The sequence below is a fragment of the Somniosus microcephalus genome, chromosome 9, assembly GCF_052327205.1.
Source record: "Somniosus microcephalus isolate GS21.2 chromosome 9, FLI_Smic_1.0, whole genome shotgun sequence".
NCBI classification, from domain to species: domain Eukaryota; kingdom Metazoa; phylum Chordata; class Chondrichthyes; order Squaliformes; family Somniosidae; genus Somniosus; species Somniosus microcephalus.
The window spans coordinates 50442837-50462504 of NC_140995.1; the positions used below are offsets into that span (position 1 = coordinate 50442837).

The window sequence follows — 19668 nt, forward strand, 5'->3', positions numbered from 1 at the left end:
GAGCAGGAGTAGGCCAATCGGCACCTCGAGCCTGCTCCACCATTCAATAAGATCATGGCTGATCTGATCCTAACCTCAAATCTACTATCACTCTCCATCCCACCCGAACCCATGTGATCTCCCGGGAGAGGCGAAAAACCAGATAAAAAAAACCAATGGCCAATTTGGGAGAAAAAATCTGGGAAATTCCTCTCTGATCCATCTAGGCGATCGAAATTCATCCAGGAGATCACTCTGTCCCTATATTTTCTACAGTACTTACCTTCTGTAAAAGGCGATCTCCACCCCAGCCAGGAACAGGAATAGAACCATCTCCTGAAATCTAACACAGAATTAGAACACCAGAAGTAGGAGCAGAACCAGGCTACATGGCCCCTGGGCCCGCTCCGCTACCCATAGGGCCATGACCATTCCGAACCTAAACTCATGTCCAATTTCCTGCCCGCTCCCCGTAACCCTTAATTCCCTTTACTTCTAGGAAACTATCTATTTCTGTTTTAAATTTATTTAATGATGTAGCTTCCACAGCTTTCTGGGGCAGCAAATTCCACAAACCTACTACCCTCTGAGTGAAGAAGTTTCTCTTCATCTCAGTTTTGAAAGAGCAGCCCCTTAGTCTAAGATTATGCCCCCTAGTTCTAGTTTCCCCCATCATTGGGAACATCCTCACCGCATCCACCCGATCAAGCCCCTTCACAATTTTATATGTTTCAATAAGATCGCCTCTCATTCTTCTGAACTCCAATGAGTAGAATCCCAATCTACTCAACCTCTCCTCATATGTCCACCCCCTCATCCCCGGGATTAACCGAGTGAACCTTCTTTGTACTGACTCGAGAGCAAGTATGTCTTTTCTTAAGTATGGACACCAAAACTGTATGCAGTATTCCAGGTGCCGTCTCACCAATACCTTGTACAACTGCAGCAATACCTCCCTGTTTTTATATTCTATCCCCCTAGCAATAAAAGCCAACATTCCATTGGCCTTATTGATCACTTGCTGCACCTGCATACTAACTTTTTGGGTTTCGTGCACCAGGACCCCCAGATCCCTTTGTACTACAGTACTTTCCAGTTTCTTGCCATTAAGATAATAACTTGCTCTATGATTTTTCCTACCAAAGTGCATAACCTCACACTTTCCAGTATTGTATTCCATCTGCCAAATCTCTGCCCACTTACTTAGCCTGTCTATGTCCCTTTGTGTATAGTGTATATGTTCCTGTATAATTGTCTGCTGTGATTTTGTCTCCTGTGTATATGTCTCCTGTGTATATGTTCCTGTGTAAATGTCTCCTGTGTATATGTCTCCTGTGTATATGTCTCCTGTGTAAATGTCTTCTGTGTATATGTTCCCTGTGTATACGTCTCCTGTGTATATGTTCCTGTGTATATGTCTCCAGTGTATATGTTCCCTGTGTTTATGTCTGCTGTGTATATGTTTCTTGTGTATATGTTCCCTGTGTATATGTCTCCAGTGTATATGTCCCCTGTGTTTATGTCTCCTGTGTATATGTTCCTCTGTATATGTTCCCTGTGTATATGTCTCCTGTGTATATGTCCCCTGTGTATATGTCTCCTGCATATATGTTCCATGTGTATATGTTCCCTGTGTATATGTCTCCTGTGTATATGTTCCTGTGTATATTTCTCCTGTGTATACGTCTCCTGTGTATATGACGCCTGTGTATATGATCTGATGTATGTGACTTCTGTGTAAATGTTCCTCTGTATATGTTACCTGTGCATATGTCTCCTGTGTATATGTTCCCTGTGTATATGTCTCCTGTGTATATGTTCCTGTGTATATGTCCCCTGTGTATATGTTCCTTGTGTATATGTCTCCTGTGTATATGATCTGATGTATATGAATTCTGTTTATATTTTCCCTCTGCATGTGTTCCCTGTGTATATGTCTCCTGTGTATATGTCTCCTGTGTATATGTCTCCTGTGTACATGTTCCTGTGTATATGTCTCCTGCATATATGTCTCCTGTGTATATATCTCCTGTGTATATGTCTCCTGTGTATATGTCCCCTGTGTATAAATCTCCTGTTTATATATCTCCTGTGTATATGTTCCCTGTGTATGTGTCTCCTGTGTATATGTCTCCTGTGTATATGTCTCCTGTGTCCATGTTCCTGTGTATATGTCTCCTGTGTATATGTTCCCTGTGTATATGTCTCCTGTGTAAATGTCTCATGTGTATATGTCCCCTGTATATATGTTCCCTGTGCTTATGTCTCCTGTGTATATGTCTCCTGTGTATATGTGTCCTGTGTATATGTTCCTGTGTATATGTCTCCTGTGTATATGCCTCCTGTGTATATGCCTCCTGTGTATATGTTCCCTCTGTATATGTTCCTTGTGTATATGTCTCCTGTGTCTATGCCTCCTATGTATATCTTCCTGTGTATAAGTCTCCTGTGTATATGTTCCCTGTGTATATGTTCTCTGTCTATATGTCTCCTGTTTATTTCATCCTGTGTATATGTTCCTGTGTATATCTTGTCTGTGTATATGTTCCCTGTTTATTTGTTCTCTGTGTATATGATCCCTGTTTATATGTACCCTGTGTATAGATATCATTAGAGCAGAGAAAGTTAAGGGTGGAATTAATAGAGGTGGTGAACGTCATGAGGGAGAATCTGTTTCCACTGGCAGAAGGGTTGGTAACCAAAAGACACAGATTGAATATAATTGGCAAAAGAACCGAAGGTGAGATGAGTGAAAAAAATTCACACAGCGAGTTGTTGTGACCTGAAATGCACTGTCTGAAATGTTGGTGGATGCAGAATCAGTATTAACTTTCAAAAGTGAATTGGATAAATAATTGAATTGGAAAAATTTGCAGTGCTATGGGGAAGTGCAGGGGAATGGGGCTAATTGGATAGCTCTTTCAAAGAGCCGGCACAGGTACAATGGTCTGAATGGCCTCTTTTGGTGCTGTCTCATTCTATGATTCTCTGAATTTTCGCGGCTTGCTCAAGACGTGTGGGTGACGATTTGACCTTTGTTTCAGCGCCCTACGAGATATGTGCTGAGGACTATCTGATGGCCTTGGTGTGGAGGAGAACAGCAGCCGGGGACTTTGCATTCAACAGATGCCCATCCAATGCGACAGGTATTGTGAAATCACACAGCTTCCCGTTCAGTGAGAAAGGGCCTTTGGGAAACTTGTACATATAAAAGAGTAAATCATTTCATTCGTGCTCTTTTAAAAAATAAATTGAAAAATTCATGCAGTTGTGTAACACCAGTCAATTGTTTTGAGAATGTGTTATATATCAAATGATTTAGATTAAATTAATGAGGATCAATTGATTTAACTTGGCTCCTGCATTTAACAGGCTATTGACTTTCTTTTCTCCCGCTGCATTTCTTTGTCAATGCTGCCATTTATTTCTGCCTTCTCTGTGACTTACAGGCACCACTAGCAGACGCTGCTCCCTCGATCGTAATGGAATTGCCTACTGGGAGCCACCCAGCTTTGCGAGATGCATATCAAACGAGTACAGATACTTACAACATTCAGTAGGTGCAAAGTCAGCTGCAGTACTTCTCGTTTACTGAGAATAGGCAGAGAATGGAGCAATCCTCCTCTGCGTTTAACTGATGACAAATATGTGTTAAAATTTATCAAAAAATGCGCTAGCTTATTCATCAATGAACGCCAAATAGCCCATCAGGCAGGTTTCGGGGGGGAAAGCACCATGAAAGACTTAATGCTGACAGTTTTCCGCTCTGTTGTTTAATCATGCAGCAAAAACAATGAAATTCATCCCACTGAGTGAACCATCAAATATCTATATTTGACATTAGCAGAATAATGGCGGGACTAAAAGGGTTAACTTACGAGGACAGGTTATACAGGCTTATATTCCCTTGAGTATAGAAGATTAAGGATTGATGTAATTGAAGTGTTTAAGATGATTAAAGGAACTGATAGGATAGATAGAGAGAAACTATTTCCTCTGGTGGGGATGTCCAGAACAAGGGGGCATAACCTTAAAGTTAGAGCCAGGCCGTTCAGGGGTGATGTCAAGAAGCACTTCTTCACACAAAGGGTAGTGGAAATCTGGAACACTCTCCCCAAAAAAGTTGTCGAGACTGGGGGGTCAATTGAAAATGCCAAAACTGAGATTGATAGATTTTTGCTAAGTTAAGGGTATTAATCGTTATGGAACCAAGGCAGGTAGATGGAGTTCAGATTCAGATCAGCCATGACCTAATTGAATGGTGGAACAGGCTCTAGGGCTAAATGGTCTACTCCTGTTCCTATTTTTATGTGTTCCTCTGTTCTTATGTTCTTAAACCCGTTTACAACTGAAAGCCATTTCATGTAATTCCTACTGTAATTCCTAGTTCAGGGAAGATATGGAGAGTGGGCAGAAATTCCCACTGTGCTGGAACAAAACTTCCACCTGCTATTTTGTCGCCACAATGGCCCATCCCCAAAATTATAGGTACGGGGTCATTACTGTTTTAAGGGCGGACTCCCTTATAGAAACATAGAAACATAGAAGATAGGAGCAGGAGTAGGCCACTCGGCCCTTCGAGCCTGCTCCGCTATTCAACGAGATCATGGCTGATCATCCAAACCCTAGCACCCGGTCCCTACACCAACAGCCATCCCACCCAAGCCCTATCCCCGTAACCCTGTAACCCCACGTATTTAATCCCCCCTAACACTAAGGGTCAATTTTTTTATCATGGCCAATCAACCTAACCCGCACATCTTTGGACTGTGGGAGGAAACCGGAGCACCCGGAGGAAACCCACGCAAACACAGGGAGAATGTGCAAACTCCACACAGATAGTCACCCGAGGCCGGATTTGAACCCGGGTCCCTGGCGCTGTGAGGCAACAGTGCTAACCACTATGCCAGTAAAAGAAAGAACTTGCGTTTATATAACGCCTTTCACAACCTCAGGACATCCCAAGCGCTTTACAGCCAATAAAGCACTTTTTAAAAAAGTGTAGTCATTGTTGTAATGTAGGAAGCACGGCAATTTGCGCACAGCAAGCTCCCACAAACAGCAGTGTGATAATGACCAGATCAAGTGCTTTTGTTATGTTGAGTGAGGGATAAATATTGGCCAGGACACTGGGGATAACTCCCCTGCTCTTCTTTGAAATAGTGCCACGGGAACTTTTATATCCACCCGAGAGAGCAGGTGGGGCCTCGGATTAAAATCTCATCTGAAAGACGGCACCTTTGAGTGTGCAGCGCTCCCTCAGTACTGCACTAGAGTGTCAGCCTAGATTTTGTGCTGAAATTTCTGGAGTGAGACTTGAACCCACATCCTTCAGACACAGAGGTGCGAGTGCTACAACTGAGGCAAGGCTGGCACCACGGGTACCCTAGGGAATCTACCTCCAGGCTTCCAATCTCCGACACCACCTCCTTACCTATGAATTTGCCCTGCATTTACACCAAAGCAATTCTAAATTGAAAAGCAGGGATGTTCTTTTAAATTGCACAGCAGAAAGCTCTTCAGTCAGGGTACAGCTCAGTGTTGAACCTCCCATAGCAGTGCTTGTGCTCTTGATTCAGTTCCACATAGATCACAGCACGAAAGGGGACGTTAACCTTCCAACAAAGGCACAGCCTGGGTTCAAACAAGATAAAAACAGGCTATTCATCTTATCCACTTTTGTTATGTCAACCCAGGCCCTCTTTAGGCCTCAATCCACCCACTCTTTTAAATTACATTGAACCCACACCACTTGTTGAATCAGGAATTGATTAATCCTATCCTGGGTTCTTCAGCAAGCGTGTGGTTTTATATCTTCCAGTTTATCACCTGCCATTGTGAATCCGGCAAGGTTATCACAAAACATTGTAGCCACAGCTTGCCGCAGCTCCTAGTTATCCAATTGTGACCAGAATTCACTACAGTGAGGGGAATGAGGACAGTGACTCTGGGGCGTGGTTTAGTTAAAATTTTACTTGTGGGGGGCTAAATTCGGTTGATTTGCACCTCACGTTAGCGTCCTGTGGGTGCTAACGTGGCGCAAATCAACTAGCGCCCGGGACTTCCTGTTAAAGTGGGGCAAGTTAAAGTGAGACAGGTGGAGCGACTTCCTGTTAAAGTGAGGCAGGTGGGGGGACTTCCTGTTAAAGTGGGGCAGGTGGAGGGACTTCCTGTTAAAGTGGGGCAGGTGGAGGGTCTTCCTGTCATCGCCGTGCGCAGCGCCCCACTCTCGCCCCAGCTGCAATATTGGGTGGTGTCCCCCGACTTACCACTGGACGCAAAGTCCACCGGGGTCAGGGGGGCCTACCTGCGCCCGGGGCAGCGCTAGTTAAAGGGGAGGTGGCGGGCGGCCATTTTTGTTGCTGGCCACCTGCCAGCACCTGCCCCCGTTGCTGTCTGCGGCCCCTGTGAAGTCTCCCCGCCAGGTGCCGGCTGCTCTCTTAACAAGAGCAGGAAGGCCTGCATGGCACTGCGGCACGCCGTGCCATGATATCACCTCGCAGCGCCCCAAAAGGGACGCTGGGCGCTTCCAGGAGCACCCCTCCTCCCTCTCGGGGCGATACCTGGGAAAATCGGCCGCGGAGGCGCTAAATTTTTTGGGGTGGTAAAATTAGCGCCCCAGCGAAGGTAGCACCCGCTAGCCAATTTTAACCCCGTGATGTTTAAAGCGGTGCAGGTGCATGGACTTCCTGTTAAAAAGAGGCAATGGAGGGACTTCCTGTTAAAGTGAGGCAGGTGGAGGCATTTCCTGTTAAAGCGAGACAATGGTGGGACTTCTTGTTAAAATGAAACAGCTGGAGGGACTTCCTCTTAAAGTGGGGCGATGGAGGGACTTCCTCTTAAAGTGAGGCAATCGAGGGACTTCCTGTTAAAGTGGGGCAGGTGGAGGGACTTCATGTTAAATTGAGGCAGGTGGAGAGACTTCCTGTTAAAGTAGGGCAGGTGGAGGGACTCCCTGTTAAAGTGAGGCAAATGGAGGAACTTCCTGTTAAACTGGGGCAATGGAGGGACTTCCTGTTAAAGTGGGGCAATGGAGGGACTTCCTGTTAAAGTGAGGCAGGTGGAGGGACTTCCTGTTAAAAGTGGGGCAGGTGGAGGGACTTCCTGTTAAAGTGAGGCAATGGAGGACTTCCTGCTAAAAGTGGGGTAGGTGGAGGGACTTCCTGTTAAAACAGAGGAAGGTGGAGGGACGTCCTGTTAAAGTGAGGCAAGTGGAGGTACTTCCTGTCAAAGTGAGGCAGGTGGAGGAACTTCCTGTTAAAGTGAGGCAAGTGGAGGAGCTTCCTGTTAAAGTGAGGCAATGGAGGGACTTCCTGTCAAAGTGAGGCAGATGGAGGAACTTCCTGTTAAAGTGAGGCAAGTGGAGGAGCTTCCTGTTAAAGTGAGGCAATGGAGGGACTTCCTGTCAAAGTGAGGCAGGTGGAGGAACTTCCTGTTAAAGTGAGGCATGTGGAGGGACTTCCTGTTAAAGTGAGGCAAGTGGAGGGACTTCCTGTTAAAGTGAGGCAAGTGGAGGGACTTCCTGTTAAAGTGGGGCAGGTGGAGGGACTTCCTGTTAAAGTGGGGCAGGTGGAGAGACTTCCTGTTAAAGTGGGGCAGCTGGGGGGACTTCCTGTTAAAGTGAGGCAGGTGGAGGGACTTCCTGTTAAAGTGGGGCAGGTGGAGGGACTTCCTGTTAAAGCGAGGCAGGTGGAGGGACTTCCTTTTAAAGTGGAGCAAGTGGAGGGGCTTCCTGTTAAGTGGGGCAGGTGGAGGGACTTCCTGTTAAAGTGAGGCAAGAGGAGGGACTTCCTGTTAAAGTGAGGCAAGTGGAGGGACTTCCTGTTAAAGTGAGGGAAGTGGAGGGACTTCCTGTTAAAGTGGGGCAGGTGGAGGGACTTCCTGTTAAAGTGAAGCATGTGGAGGAACTTCCTGTTAAAGTGGGGCAGGTGGAGGGACTTCCTGTTAAAGTGGGGCAAATGGAGGGACTTCCTGTTAAAGTGGGGCAGGTGGAGGAACTTCCTGTTAAAGTGGGGCAGGTGGAGGGACTTCCTGTTAAAGTGGGGCAGGTGGAGGGACTTCCTGCAAAAGTGGGGCAGGTGGAGGGACTTCCTGTTAAAGTGGGGCAGGTGGAGGGACTTCCTGTTAAAGTGGGGCAGGTGGAGGGACTTCCTGTTAAAGTGGGGCAGGTGGAGGAACTTCCTGTTAAAGTGGGGCAGGTGGAGGGACTTCCTGTTAAAGTGGGGCAGGTGGAGGAACTTCCTGTTAAAGTGGGGCAGGTGGAGGGACTTCCTGTTAAAGTGGGGCAGGTGGAGGGACTTCCTGCAAAAGTGGGGCAGGTGGAGGGACTTCCTGTTAAAGTGGGGCAGGTGGAGGGACTTCCTGTTAAAGTGGGGCAGGTGGAGGGACTTCCTGTTAAAGTGGGGCAGGTGGAGAGACTTCTTGTTATAGCACTGAGTGCAGCCTCACAGAGTGAACAACTGCGAGTTTGAACGGCAGCGGACCTGAAAGAGAGTAGACTGAGGCCCGAGAGCGGGGATTAAAGCAGCAACAGGCCTGCATCAACAAGAGAAAATGGCAGTGTGACATTACAGGTAAGGCAGGTAAGTGATTGGTAGTGACTGTGGGCTAAGTGTTAAGATAGTGACTGTGGGCTAAGTTTTAAGTTAACATATAACATATAATGAAATTTTAAAAACTTAATTTAATTAATGTAATAAATGAAACGATGTAAATAATTTGATTAATACTAAACTAATTAATTAAACAAATAAAATAATGGGAGAACAGGAGATGTGTTGCTGCTGCAATATATGGGAGCCTGTGGACATTTTTGTCCAGGGCGACTACATCTGCGGTAAGTGTCTGCGGCTCAAGGAACTTCGACTCCGAGTTGAGGAGCTGGAGTCCGAGCTGCGGACATTGCGAGACATCAGGGAGGGAGAAAGTTACCTGGAACTTTAGGTCCAGGAGGCAGCCACACCCCTTAGATTAAATACTTTAGAATTGACACGTGGTCAGGGACAGGAGGGTGTGACTGTGAGTGAGGCAGCTACGGGGATCCAGGAGGTCGTATTGCAGGAGCATCAGTCCCTGCACTTGTCCAATAGATTCGAGGTTCTTGCAACCCTTGTGGACCAGTGTGGTGACTGCAGGGAAGAGGAGCAAACTGACCACGGCACCGTGGTACAGGAAGCTGTTCAAGTGAGGGTAGTAAAAAGGTTGTAGTAGGTGATAGTATAGTTAGAGGGATGGACACTGTTCCCTGTAGCAGGAGCATGAGTCCCGAAGGCTGTGTTGCCTACCCGGTGCCAGGGTAATGGACATCTCCTCCGGGCTGGAGAAGAACTTGGAGTGGGAGGGGGAGGATCCGGTTGCCGTGGCCCACGTAGATACCAACGACATAGGTAGGACAAAGAAAGAGGTTCTGCTGAGAGAGTTTGAGCAGCTAGGGACTAAATTAAAAAGCAGAACCACAAAGGCCATAACCTCTGGATTATTACCGGAGCCACAAGCAAATTTGCATAGGGTCAATAGGATCAGGGAGATGAATGCGTGGCTCAAAGATTGGTGTGGAAGAAGTGGGTTTCGATTCTTGGGGCACTGGCACCAGCACTGGGGAAAGAGAGAGCTGTTCCTTTGGACAGACTACACCTGAACCATGCTGGGACCAGAGTTCTAGCAAATCGAATAACTAGGGAAGTAGATAGGGCTTTAAACTAAATAAGGGGGGGGGGGCAGAGGGTCCTGGTGGAGAGAAATCTAGAATGCTAAAGCGAAAAGACATGGAAGCAGTACAGGAAAGTGATTGGGGTATGGATAACCAGATTGTGTCAGGAAGGGACAGAGCGTACAAACAAAGGAGTGCACTAACAAATAGGGTCCGGGTAAGAAAAAATGATAATAAGACAAATAGGGCCAAAGTACAAAAAAAATGTTAAGCTGTCTAAAAATGTTAAAAAGACAAAACGAAAGGCACTGTATCTGAATGCACGAAGCATTCATAATAATGTAGACGAATTAACAGCGCAAATAGATGTAAACGGATACGATATAATTCCGATTACGGAGACATGGCTGCAGGGTGACCAAGGCTGGGAGCTGAATATCCAAGGATATTCTATATTTAGGAAGGACAGGTGAAAAGGAAAAGGAGGTGGGGTGACCTTGTTAGTAAAGGATGAAATCAGAGCAATAGTGAGAAAGGATATTGGCTCAGAATATCAAGATGTATAATCAGTCTGGGTGAATTAAGCACCAAGAGGCAGAAAACATTGGTGGGAGTTGTCTATAGGCCTCCAAACAGTAGTGGTAATGTAGGGGATGGCATCAAACAGGAAATTAGAGATACATGTAACAAGGGTACTACAGCAATCATGAGTGACTTTAATTTACATATAGACTGGCCAAACCAAATTAGCAATAATACTGTGGAGGATGAATTCCTGGAGTGTGTACGAGATGGATTTTTAGACCAGTACATGAGGAGCCAACTAGGGAACAGGTTATCCTAGAGTGGGTATTGTGCAATGAGAAGGGGTTAATTAATAATCTTGTTGTGTGGGGTCCTTTAGGGAAGAGTGACCATAACATGATAGAATTCTTCATTAAAATGGAAAGTGAAGAAGTCCAATCCGAAACTAGGGTCCTAAATCTAAACAAAGGAAACTACAAAGGTATGAGGACTGAGTTGGCTATGATAGATCGGGGAGCTTCATTAAAAGGCATGATGGTGGATAGGCAATGGCTAACATTTAAGGAATGAATGCATGAATTGCAACAGTTATACATTCCTTTCTGGCGCAAAAACACAAAAGGAAAAGCGGACCAACCATGGCTAACAAAAGAAATTAAGGATAGTATTACATCCAAAGAGGGGTCATATAAAGTTGCCAGAAAAAGCAGCAAATCTGAGGATTGGGAGCAGCTTAGAGTTCAGCAAAAAAGGACCAAGAGATTGATTAAGAGGGGAAAAATAGAGTATGAGAGTAAACTTGCAAGGAACATAAAAGCAGATTGTAAAAGCTTTTACAAGTATGTAAAAAGAAAAGATTACTGAAGACAAATGTAGGTCCCTTACAGTCAGAAACGGGAGAATTTATAATGGGGAACAATGAAATGGCAGAGCAATTAAACAAATACTTTGGTTCTGTCTTCATGGAAGAGGACACAAATAACTTCCCAGAAATGCTAGGGAACCAAGGGTGTAGTGAGAAGGAGGAATTAAAGGAAATTAGTATTAGTAAAAAAATAGTGCTGGAGAAATTAATGGGACTGAAAGCTGATAAATCCCCAGGGCCTGATAATCTGCATCCCAGAGTACTAAATGAGGTAGTCATGGAAATAGTGGATGCATTGGTTGTCATCTTCCAAAATTCTATAGATTATGGAACATTTCCTGCAGATTGTAACCCCACTATTTAAAAAAGGAGGGAGAGAGAAAACAGGGAACTACAGATCGGTTAGCCTAACATCAGTAGCAGGGAAAATGCTAGAGTCTATAATAAAGGATGTGATAACAGGACACGTAGAAAATATCAACAGGATTAGACAAAGTCAACATGGATTTATGAAAGGGAAATCGTGTTTGACAAACCGACTGGAGTTTTTTGAGGATGTAACTGGTAGAATAGATAAGGGAGAACCAGTAGATGTGGTGTATTTGGATTTTCAGAAGGCCTTTGATAAAGTCCCACATAAGAGGTTAGTGTGCAAAATTAAAGAACATGGGATTGGGGTAATATATTGGCATGGATTGAAAATTGGTTAACAGATAGGAAACAGAGAGTAGGAATAAATGGGTCTTTTTCGGGGTGGCAGGTGGTGACTAGTGGGGTACCGCAGGGATCAATGCTTGGGCCCCAGCTATTCACAATGATTTGGATGAGGGAACCAAATGTAATATTTCCAAGTTTGCTGATAACACAAAGCTAGGTGGGATTGTGAGTTGTGAGGAGGATGCAAAAAGGCTTCAAGGCAATTTAGACAAGTTGAGTGAGTGGGCAAATACATGGCAGATGCAGTATAATGTGGATAAATGTGAAGTTATCCACTTCAGTAGGAAAAACAGAAAGGGAGAGTATTATTTAAATGGTGATAGATTGGGAAATGTTGATGTACAAAGGGACCTGGGTGTCGTTGTACATCAGTCTCTGAAAGCAAACATGCAGGTGCAGCAAACAGTTAGGAAGGCAAATGGTATGTTGGCCTTCATTGCAGGAGGATTTGAGTACAGGAGCAAGGATGTCTTACTACAGTTGTACAGGGCCTTGGTGAGACCACACCTGGAGCACTGTGTGCAGTTTTGGTCTCCTTACCTAAGAAAGGATATACTTGCCATAGAGTGAGTGCAGCAAATGTTCACCAGACTGATTGCTGGGATGACAGGACTGTCATATGAGGAGAGATTGGGTCGACTAGGCCTGTATTCACTAGAGTTTAGAAGAATGAGAGGGGATCTCATTGAAACGTATAAAATTCTGACAGGGCTAGACAGATTGGATGCAGGGAGGATGTTTCCCCTGGCTGGGGGATCTTGAATGAGGGTCACAGTCTCAGGATATGGGGTAGGATATTTAGGTCTGAGATGAGGAGGAATTTCTTCACTCAGTGGGTGGTGAACCTGTGGAATTATCTACCACAGAAGGCTGTGGAGGCCAAGTCACTGAATATATTTAAGAAGGAGATAGATAGATTTCTAGACACAAAAGGCATCGAGGGGTATGGGGAGAGAGCGGGAATATGGCATTGAGATAGAGGATCAGCCATGATCATATTGAATAGAGGAGCAGGCTCGAAGGGCCGAATGGCCTACTCCTGCTCCTATTTCTTTTTCTAAAGTGGGGCAGTTGGAGGGATTTCCTGTTAAAGTGAGGCAGGTGGAGGGACTTCCTGTTATGTAAGGCAGGTGGAGGGACTTCCTGTTAAAGTGGGGCAGGTGGAGGTGACTTCCTGTTAAAGTGAGGCAGGTGGAGGTGGCTTCCTGTTAAAGTGAGGCAGGTGGAGGTGACTTCCTGTTAAAGTGGGGCAGGTGGAGGTGACTTCCTGTTAAAGTGGGGCAGGTGGAGGTGACTTCCTGTTAAAGTGAGGCAGGTGGAGGTGACTTCCTGTTAAAGTGGGGCAGGTGGAGGGACTTCCTGTTAAAGTGGGGCAGGTGGAGGTGACTTCCTGTTAAAGTGGGGCAGGTGGAGGTGACTTCCTGTTAAAGTGGGGCAGGTGGAGGTGACTTCCTGTTAAAGTGAGGCAGGTGGAGGTGGCTTCCTGTTAAAGTGAGGCAGGTGGAGGTGACTTCCTGTTAAAGTGGGGCAGGTGGAGGGACTTCCTGTTAAAGTGAGGCAGGTGGAGGTGACTTCCTGTTAAAGTAGGCCGGTGGAGGTGACTTCATGTTAAAGTGAGGCAGGTGGAGGGACTTCCTGTTAAAGTGAGTCAGGTGGAGGGACTTCCTGTTAAAGTGAGGCAGGTGGAGGGACTTCCTGTTAAAGTGGGGCAGGTGGAGGTGACTTCCTGTTAAAGTGAGGCAGGTGGAGGGACTTCCTGTTAAAGTGAGGCAGGTGGAGGTGACTTCCTGTTAAAGTGAGGCAGGTGGAGGTGACTTCCTGTTAAAGTGAGGCAGGTGAAGGTGACTTCCTGTTAAAGTGGGGCAGGTGGAGGTGACTTCCTGTTAAAGTGAGGCAGGTGGAGGTGACTTCCTGTTAAAGTGAGGCAGGTGGAGGTGACTTCCTGTTAAAGTGGGGCAGGTGGAGGTGACTTCCTGTTAAAGTGGGGCAGGTGGAGGTGACTTCCTGTTAAAGTGAGGCAGGTGGAGGGTTTTCCTGTTAAAGTGAGGCAGGTGGAGGTGACTTCCTGTTAAAGTGAGGCAGGTGGAGGTGACTTCCTGTTAAAGTGGGGCAGGTGGAGGTGACTTCCTGTTAAAGTGGGGCAGGTGGAGGTGACTTCCTGTTAAAGTGAGGCAGGTGGAGGGTTTTCCTGTTAAAGTGAGGCAGGTGGAGGTGACTGCCTGTTAAAGTGGGGTTGGTGGTGAGATGTGTTGTTTACGAATGGGAGCCCAAGATGGAGTGCTAGAGGTAGAGGAACTGAACAATAGATTTTTGGAGCAAACAGATCAGACCAATTTTCAGTCTAAAATGAGCTTGCACGAACTTACTTATAAAATTTTAATTAATTCAAATGGTCCCTCATGCGATTTTGTGTCTATATAGGTTGGGACCTTGCTGTGCTCTCAGTTGAAGTGGGTGAATGGGAGGTCTATGCACCTTCCTAAAGGTGTAGATGTTTTGTATTCTTTATTTTCACTCTATAACCTGTTCTTCAGTGCAGTTTTTTTGACACCAGAATCGGTTTTCCAGGGAAACAGAAACTGCTGAATATCAGCAGAACAGAGAGATCATACCAGAACTTAAAACTTGTCTCACTGGAGCCAGGAGGGACAAGAGTGCTTCTCTGGACCCCACCAACAATGTTTGACTGCTGCCTACCCGGACTCCCCCCTCCTTGTGACCCGTGAAACAAGTCTTAAAGAGAGATGTAGCGAGGCAGAGAGGTTTAGGGAGAGTATTCCAGATCTTAGGGCCTTGGTAGCTGAAGGCACAACCACCAATGGTGGAGCGATGAAAATCGGGGATGCGCAAGAGGCCAGAATTGGAGGAGCGCAGAGAAATTCAATTAAGTACAGGAGCATAGGAACAGAAGTAGGCCATTCAGACCCTTGAGCTTCTTCCTGCCATTCAATTAGATTATGGCCGATCTGTATCTTTGTGGTATCTTGAGGTGGCCATAGATGGAGACGGACACAGGTTAACTCCGTAACATGGTTTAATCAACACTTGCACAATAAAGCTTCTGCCATGAGGCAGCAAAAACAAAGAGTACAACCAGTACAGACCAGACTTAACTCAGGAGACCAATTGCCACAGCACCACCTGGTGGATCAGGTTACTCATAACCTCCCAGGTTACTACACTCCTCCCCCCTTAAGATTGCTGTATGCAATTCTTAAACAATAACCCTTACTAGGTACTACGTTTTAATTAACCAGTATGCTCTAACCATGGTTAACCCCTGACTAATTTAACAGGTTTGTATAAGTCTTTCTGGTTGCTTGCGAATCCTTTGTGAACGTCTTAATTCCACTTGTGGTGGATTCTCAGATTCACTCGCACTTGAGATTGGAGTAGTCTCTGATGTTGGTTTTACTCTGTCCCGCTGTGGCCTGGCAGTACCAGTGTCCACTGGCACCTTATAAGCCGTGCTGGGTCCTGGAACAGCCTCCTCTACTGCCCTTTGTTCCATCTGAGGCTGTTCCCCCTGCTGCCGGCTGAAAAGCTGATCCACATGCCGACAAATCCCTCGACCATCCCCTAGTAACACGGAGTACGACACAGGTCCTGTAATGTCCTGGATTAGTCCTGGTATCCATTTAGGTCCATAGCCGAAGTTCCGGGTGTACACAGAGTCCCCTATGGCAAAATGGCGAGCTTTAGTATGTTTGTCATGGTACGCTTTTTGGTTTGTTTGTTTTGTCACAACCTTGCTTTTGAGATCTGGGTGTATCAGGTCTAACGTGCACCGTAACTTTCTCCCCATCATCAACTCAGCCGGAGAAAGCCCCGTGGTAGCTTGGGGTGTTATACGATAACTAAGTAAGGCTCTATAGAGCTTGGTCTCCAGGGTGTCACCTGAGCTCTTCCTCATGAGCACCTTAAAAGTCTGCACGGCTCGCTCGGCTAACCCATTTGAGGCTGGGTGATATGGAGCCGAGGTGACATGTGTGATTCCATTCCTTACCATGAATTCTTTGCTCCCTTCACTAACAAAACACTGTGCATTGTCGGATACAATCATTTCTGGAATACCATGCGTGCTGAAGCTGTTCCTGAGACAATCCAGTGTGGCATCAGTCGTTGCAGAGCTCACTGGATAAACGTCGATCCACTTTGAGTGAGCGTCTACCAGCACCAAAAACATTTTGCCCATTAAAGGTCCCGCATAGTCTATGTGAATTCTCCTCCAGGGTTTGCTGGGCCACTCCCAGGGATGGAGTGGTGCCCTGGCAGGTGCTTTCCTCTGTTCCTGATATATAGTTTTCCTTTGACTCAATTTCAGCATCCAAGTTAGGCCACCACAGGTAGCTCCTAGCCAGTCCTTTCATCCTAGTCATTCCTGGGTGCGATTGATGCAACTGTTCCATCAAAGTAGAGCGTCCCCGCTCTGGGACTATGATACATGCTCCGCATAGCACACATCCATCTTGGACACTGAGCTCGTGCTGTCTCTGTCTGTACGGCACGAACTCCGGTCCCTCACGGTGATCTGGCCAGCCTTTCAACACATACTCACGGACCCTTGACAGACGGGGTCCTTGGCTGTCCAGCCCTGGATTTGCACTGAAGTAATCAGGGGACTGATCTCCTGATCCAGCATCAGGACGTGCTCCTCAGGGGAAGTACTGTGAGGAGATTTTGAGAGGGGCAGGCGGCTGAGAGCATCAGCATTCCCGTTTTCCTTGCCGGCTCTGTATGTGATCACATATTCATAGGCTCTTAGTATTACTGCCCATCTCATTATTCTCTGTGATGCCATTTGAGGCACCGCTTTCATCTCATTCAGTAAGCTAATAAGAGGCTTGTGGTCAGTATTGATTACAAACTTCCTCCCATATATGTACTTATGGAATTTCTTTACACCAAATATAATGGCTAACCCCTCTTTATCAAGCTGTGAATAGTTCTTTTCCGCAGCTGTGAGCGTGCGTGAAACAAACCCGATGGGCCTTTCCGCTCCATCTGGCATGCGGTGGGCCAACACTGCCCCCACTCCATAGGGTGATGCGTCGCAGGACATTATCAGCTCCTTCTTCTCGTCGTAATGCACTAACACCCTGCTGGACTGAAGTAGCTCCTTTGACTGCTGAAACGCTTTCGCTTGCTCTGGCCCCCAACGCCATGGCTCCTCCTTTCTCAGCAGTTTGTGCAGGGGTGCCAGCAGCATCGATAAGTTTGGAAGAAACCGGTTATAATAATTCAGGAGCCCTAGATAGGCTTTCAGTTCAGTCACTGAGGTGGGTGCAGGTGCATCCTGCACTGCCCGCACTTTCCCTGGTAATGGATAGAGGCCTGTGGCATCCACCCGATGTCCCAGGAATGTAACTTCCTTCTCCATGAAACTACACTTACTCCATTTCAGGCGTAGCCCCACCTCTTCCAGCCGCTGTAGCACTTTGTCCAGTGTTTTTACGTGATCCTGATCATCACTTCCTGTTAGCAGAATATCATCTAAGTACACGGCCACCTTTGGAATGCCCTGCAGAATGCCCTCCATAGTCCATTGGAATATTGCTGGGCTAGAACTGACACCAAATGGTAACCTGGCATGCGTGAACAGCCCCTTGTGCGTGTTCACCGTGACAAACTTTTTTGATTCTTCATCTAGCAATATCTGCTGATACGCATGACTCATGTCCAGTTTGCTGAATCTTTCTCCCCCAGCGAGCGATGTTAACATGTCCTCCATTCTCGGAATGGGACACTGTTCCAGTGATGATACTCTGTTCACTGTTAACTTATAGTCACCACACACCCTTACGTTACCGTCGGGCTTCAATACCGGGACTATTGGTGCCGCCCAGTCTGAAAATTTCTCTGGTTCTTTTACTTTGTCCTTTAGCAGGTGATTTAGTTCCGCCTCAACCTTGGTTTTCATTGCAAAAGGTACCGACCTTGGTTTAAAGAAACGAGGCGTGGCATCACTGGCTACATGAATCTTGGCTGTGGCTCCCCTTAAGGTGCCCAGTTCGTCCTTGAACACTAACTCATGCTTCATCAGCACTTCTTGCAGTGCCTCTGTACTGTCCTCCATTTTATTCATTGCCTGCCAGTCCACACTCAACTCACTGATCCACCCTCGCCCTAACAGGTTTGGCCCTGACCCTGCTACCACTATCACCATAAGCTCTTTGGTGACTCCTTTGTGTTCCACTTGTACTTCGGCCGCCCCCAAAATGTCCACCTTCTGTCCTGTGTAGGTTTTGAGACTAATGGGGCATGTACCTAGCTCTGGTACTTTTGCTTCCCCCCATAGCTTGGCGTACTCAGTCTGCGACATTATGGTTACACTACATCCGGTGTCAATCTCAAACTTTACTTGACCTCCGTTCACTATCAAATACTGAGTGAGAGGGGGTACGTTGGGCCCTGAAGTGTCTATACTGTATATAGTGAAAACCTCCTCACTAGACTCACTAGACTCTTCCTCCTCTTGTATGTAATTTGCCCGCTTTGTGTACTTCTCCCTCCCCCCTTTAGCATGCTTTGCCCCTTTAGCACTGCTTCTCTCACTCACTTCCCTTTTACAGACTTTCTTTAAGTGCCCTATTTTTCCACAATTGTGGCACTTTGCCTTTGCAAACCTGCAGTCCTTTGCATAATGGCTCGTCCCGCCACATCGGTAGCAATCCCCAACCCTGACTGGTGGACTTTTCGCGCCAGCTTCCATCTTGAAAACAGCTCCTCCCACTGGTTTACTGCATTTCTCCTTGCTCATACTGTTTAAGTCCTTAATGTCCTTGTTAGCCGTCTCCATGGCTTGTGCTTTTTTAAGTGCCATCTCAAACGTTAATCCTTCTTCTGACAGCAACCTTTGCTGTATACTGTCGTCATTAACTCCGCATACTAGTCTGTCCCTTAACATGACTGTGAGCGTATTTCCAAAATTACAGTCCTGTGCGAGCTTCTGAAGCTCCTCCACATACTCAGTAACGCTTTCTTCCGGCCTCCTAATCCTCGAATTGAATTTCCATCTCTGTACTATTTCACTAGGTTTCGGATTGAAATGATTCTTTAGTAGACTCACCAACTCGTCAAAAGATTTTTCTCCTGGCCACTCCGGGCTCAGCAGATTCCTCATCTGTGTATAGGTTTGCGCTCCCACACAACTCAGTAAAATGGCCCTTTTCTTTTCAGCACTGTCCACTTCATTTGCCATAAAGAAATGGCTCAGTATTTCACAATACTCCTCCCAAGACTGCGACTTGCTGTCAAAAGGTGCCACGGAGCCTACCGTTCCTGCCATCCTTGGAGTCAGGTCACTTCAGCCAAAAAATCAGACTCCGTTTCGACTCCCACGGCCTAGCCTCGTGATTTTCCGACTAGTTTGCTAACCAACCCAAGCACCTCTTCCGAATACTCCATAACTATGACTGATCCACCAAAACTTTTCCATCCTTTATTCTCGTTGCCATATGTGGTATCTTGAGGTGGCCATAGATGGAGACGGACACAGGTTAACTCCGTAACATGGTTTAATCAACACTTGCACATTAAAGCTTCTGCCATGAGGCAGCAAAAATAAAGAGTACAACCAGTACAGACCAGACTTAACTCAGGAGACCAATTGCCACAGCACCACCTGGTGGATCAGGTTACTCATAACCTCCCAGGTTACTACAATCTTAACTCCATTTTAAGTATGATTGCTTGAGGCCCTGATTGCTGTATTGTAAATTTCCAGCTGACTAGGTATAATGCTTTGTTTAAACTGAGAACTACCGCTCTGAGCTGTAGTATGATCACAGACTGAGGATTTCAGATGCACTTAAATGCAGTCACTGCACGAAAAATTCCTTTGATATATTCACATTCATTTTACCTGGTATGTGAAGAAATTTCTGAACCATTGAAAGCTATGTTTTATGTAGCTCTCTTGAGGGTCGAGTGA

At 46.2% G+C, this 19668-nt stretch overlaps 1 protein-coding gene across 3 annotated transcripts in view; it reads left to right on the forward strand.

Moving 5' to 3' along the window:
- Positions 1-19668, forward strand: part of adgrb3 (adhesion G protein-coupled receptor B3) — a 1304794-nt gene that overhangs the window by 571395 nt on the left and 713731 nt on the right. For all 3 annotated transcript variants that reach the window (XM_085996562.1, XM_085996563.1, XM_085996564.1), the window contains 2 exons: positions 3024-3125; positions 3429-3535. In XM_085996562.1, the coding sequence (XP_085852688.1) occupies positions 3024-3125; positions 3429-3535 (209 nt within the window). The remainder of the gene's footprint in view (positions 1-3023; positions 3126-3428; positions 3536-19668) is intronic.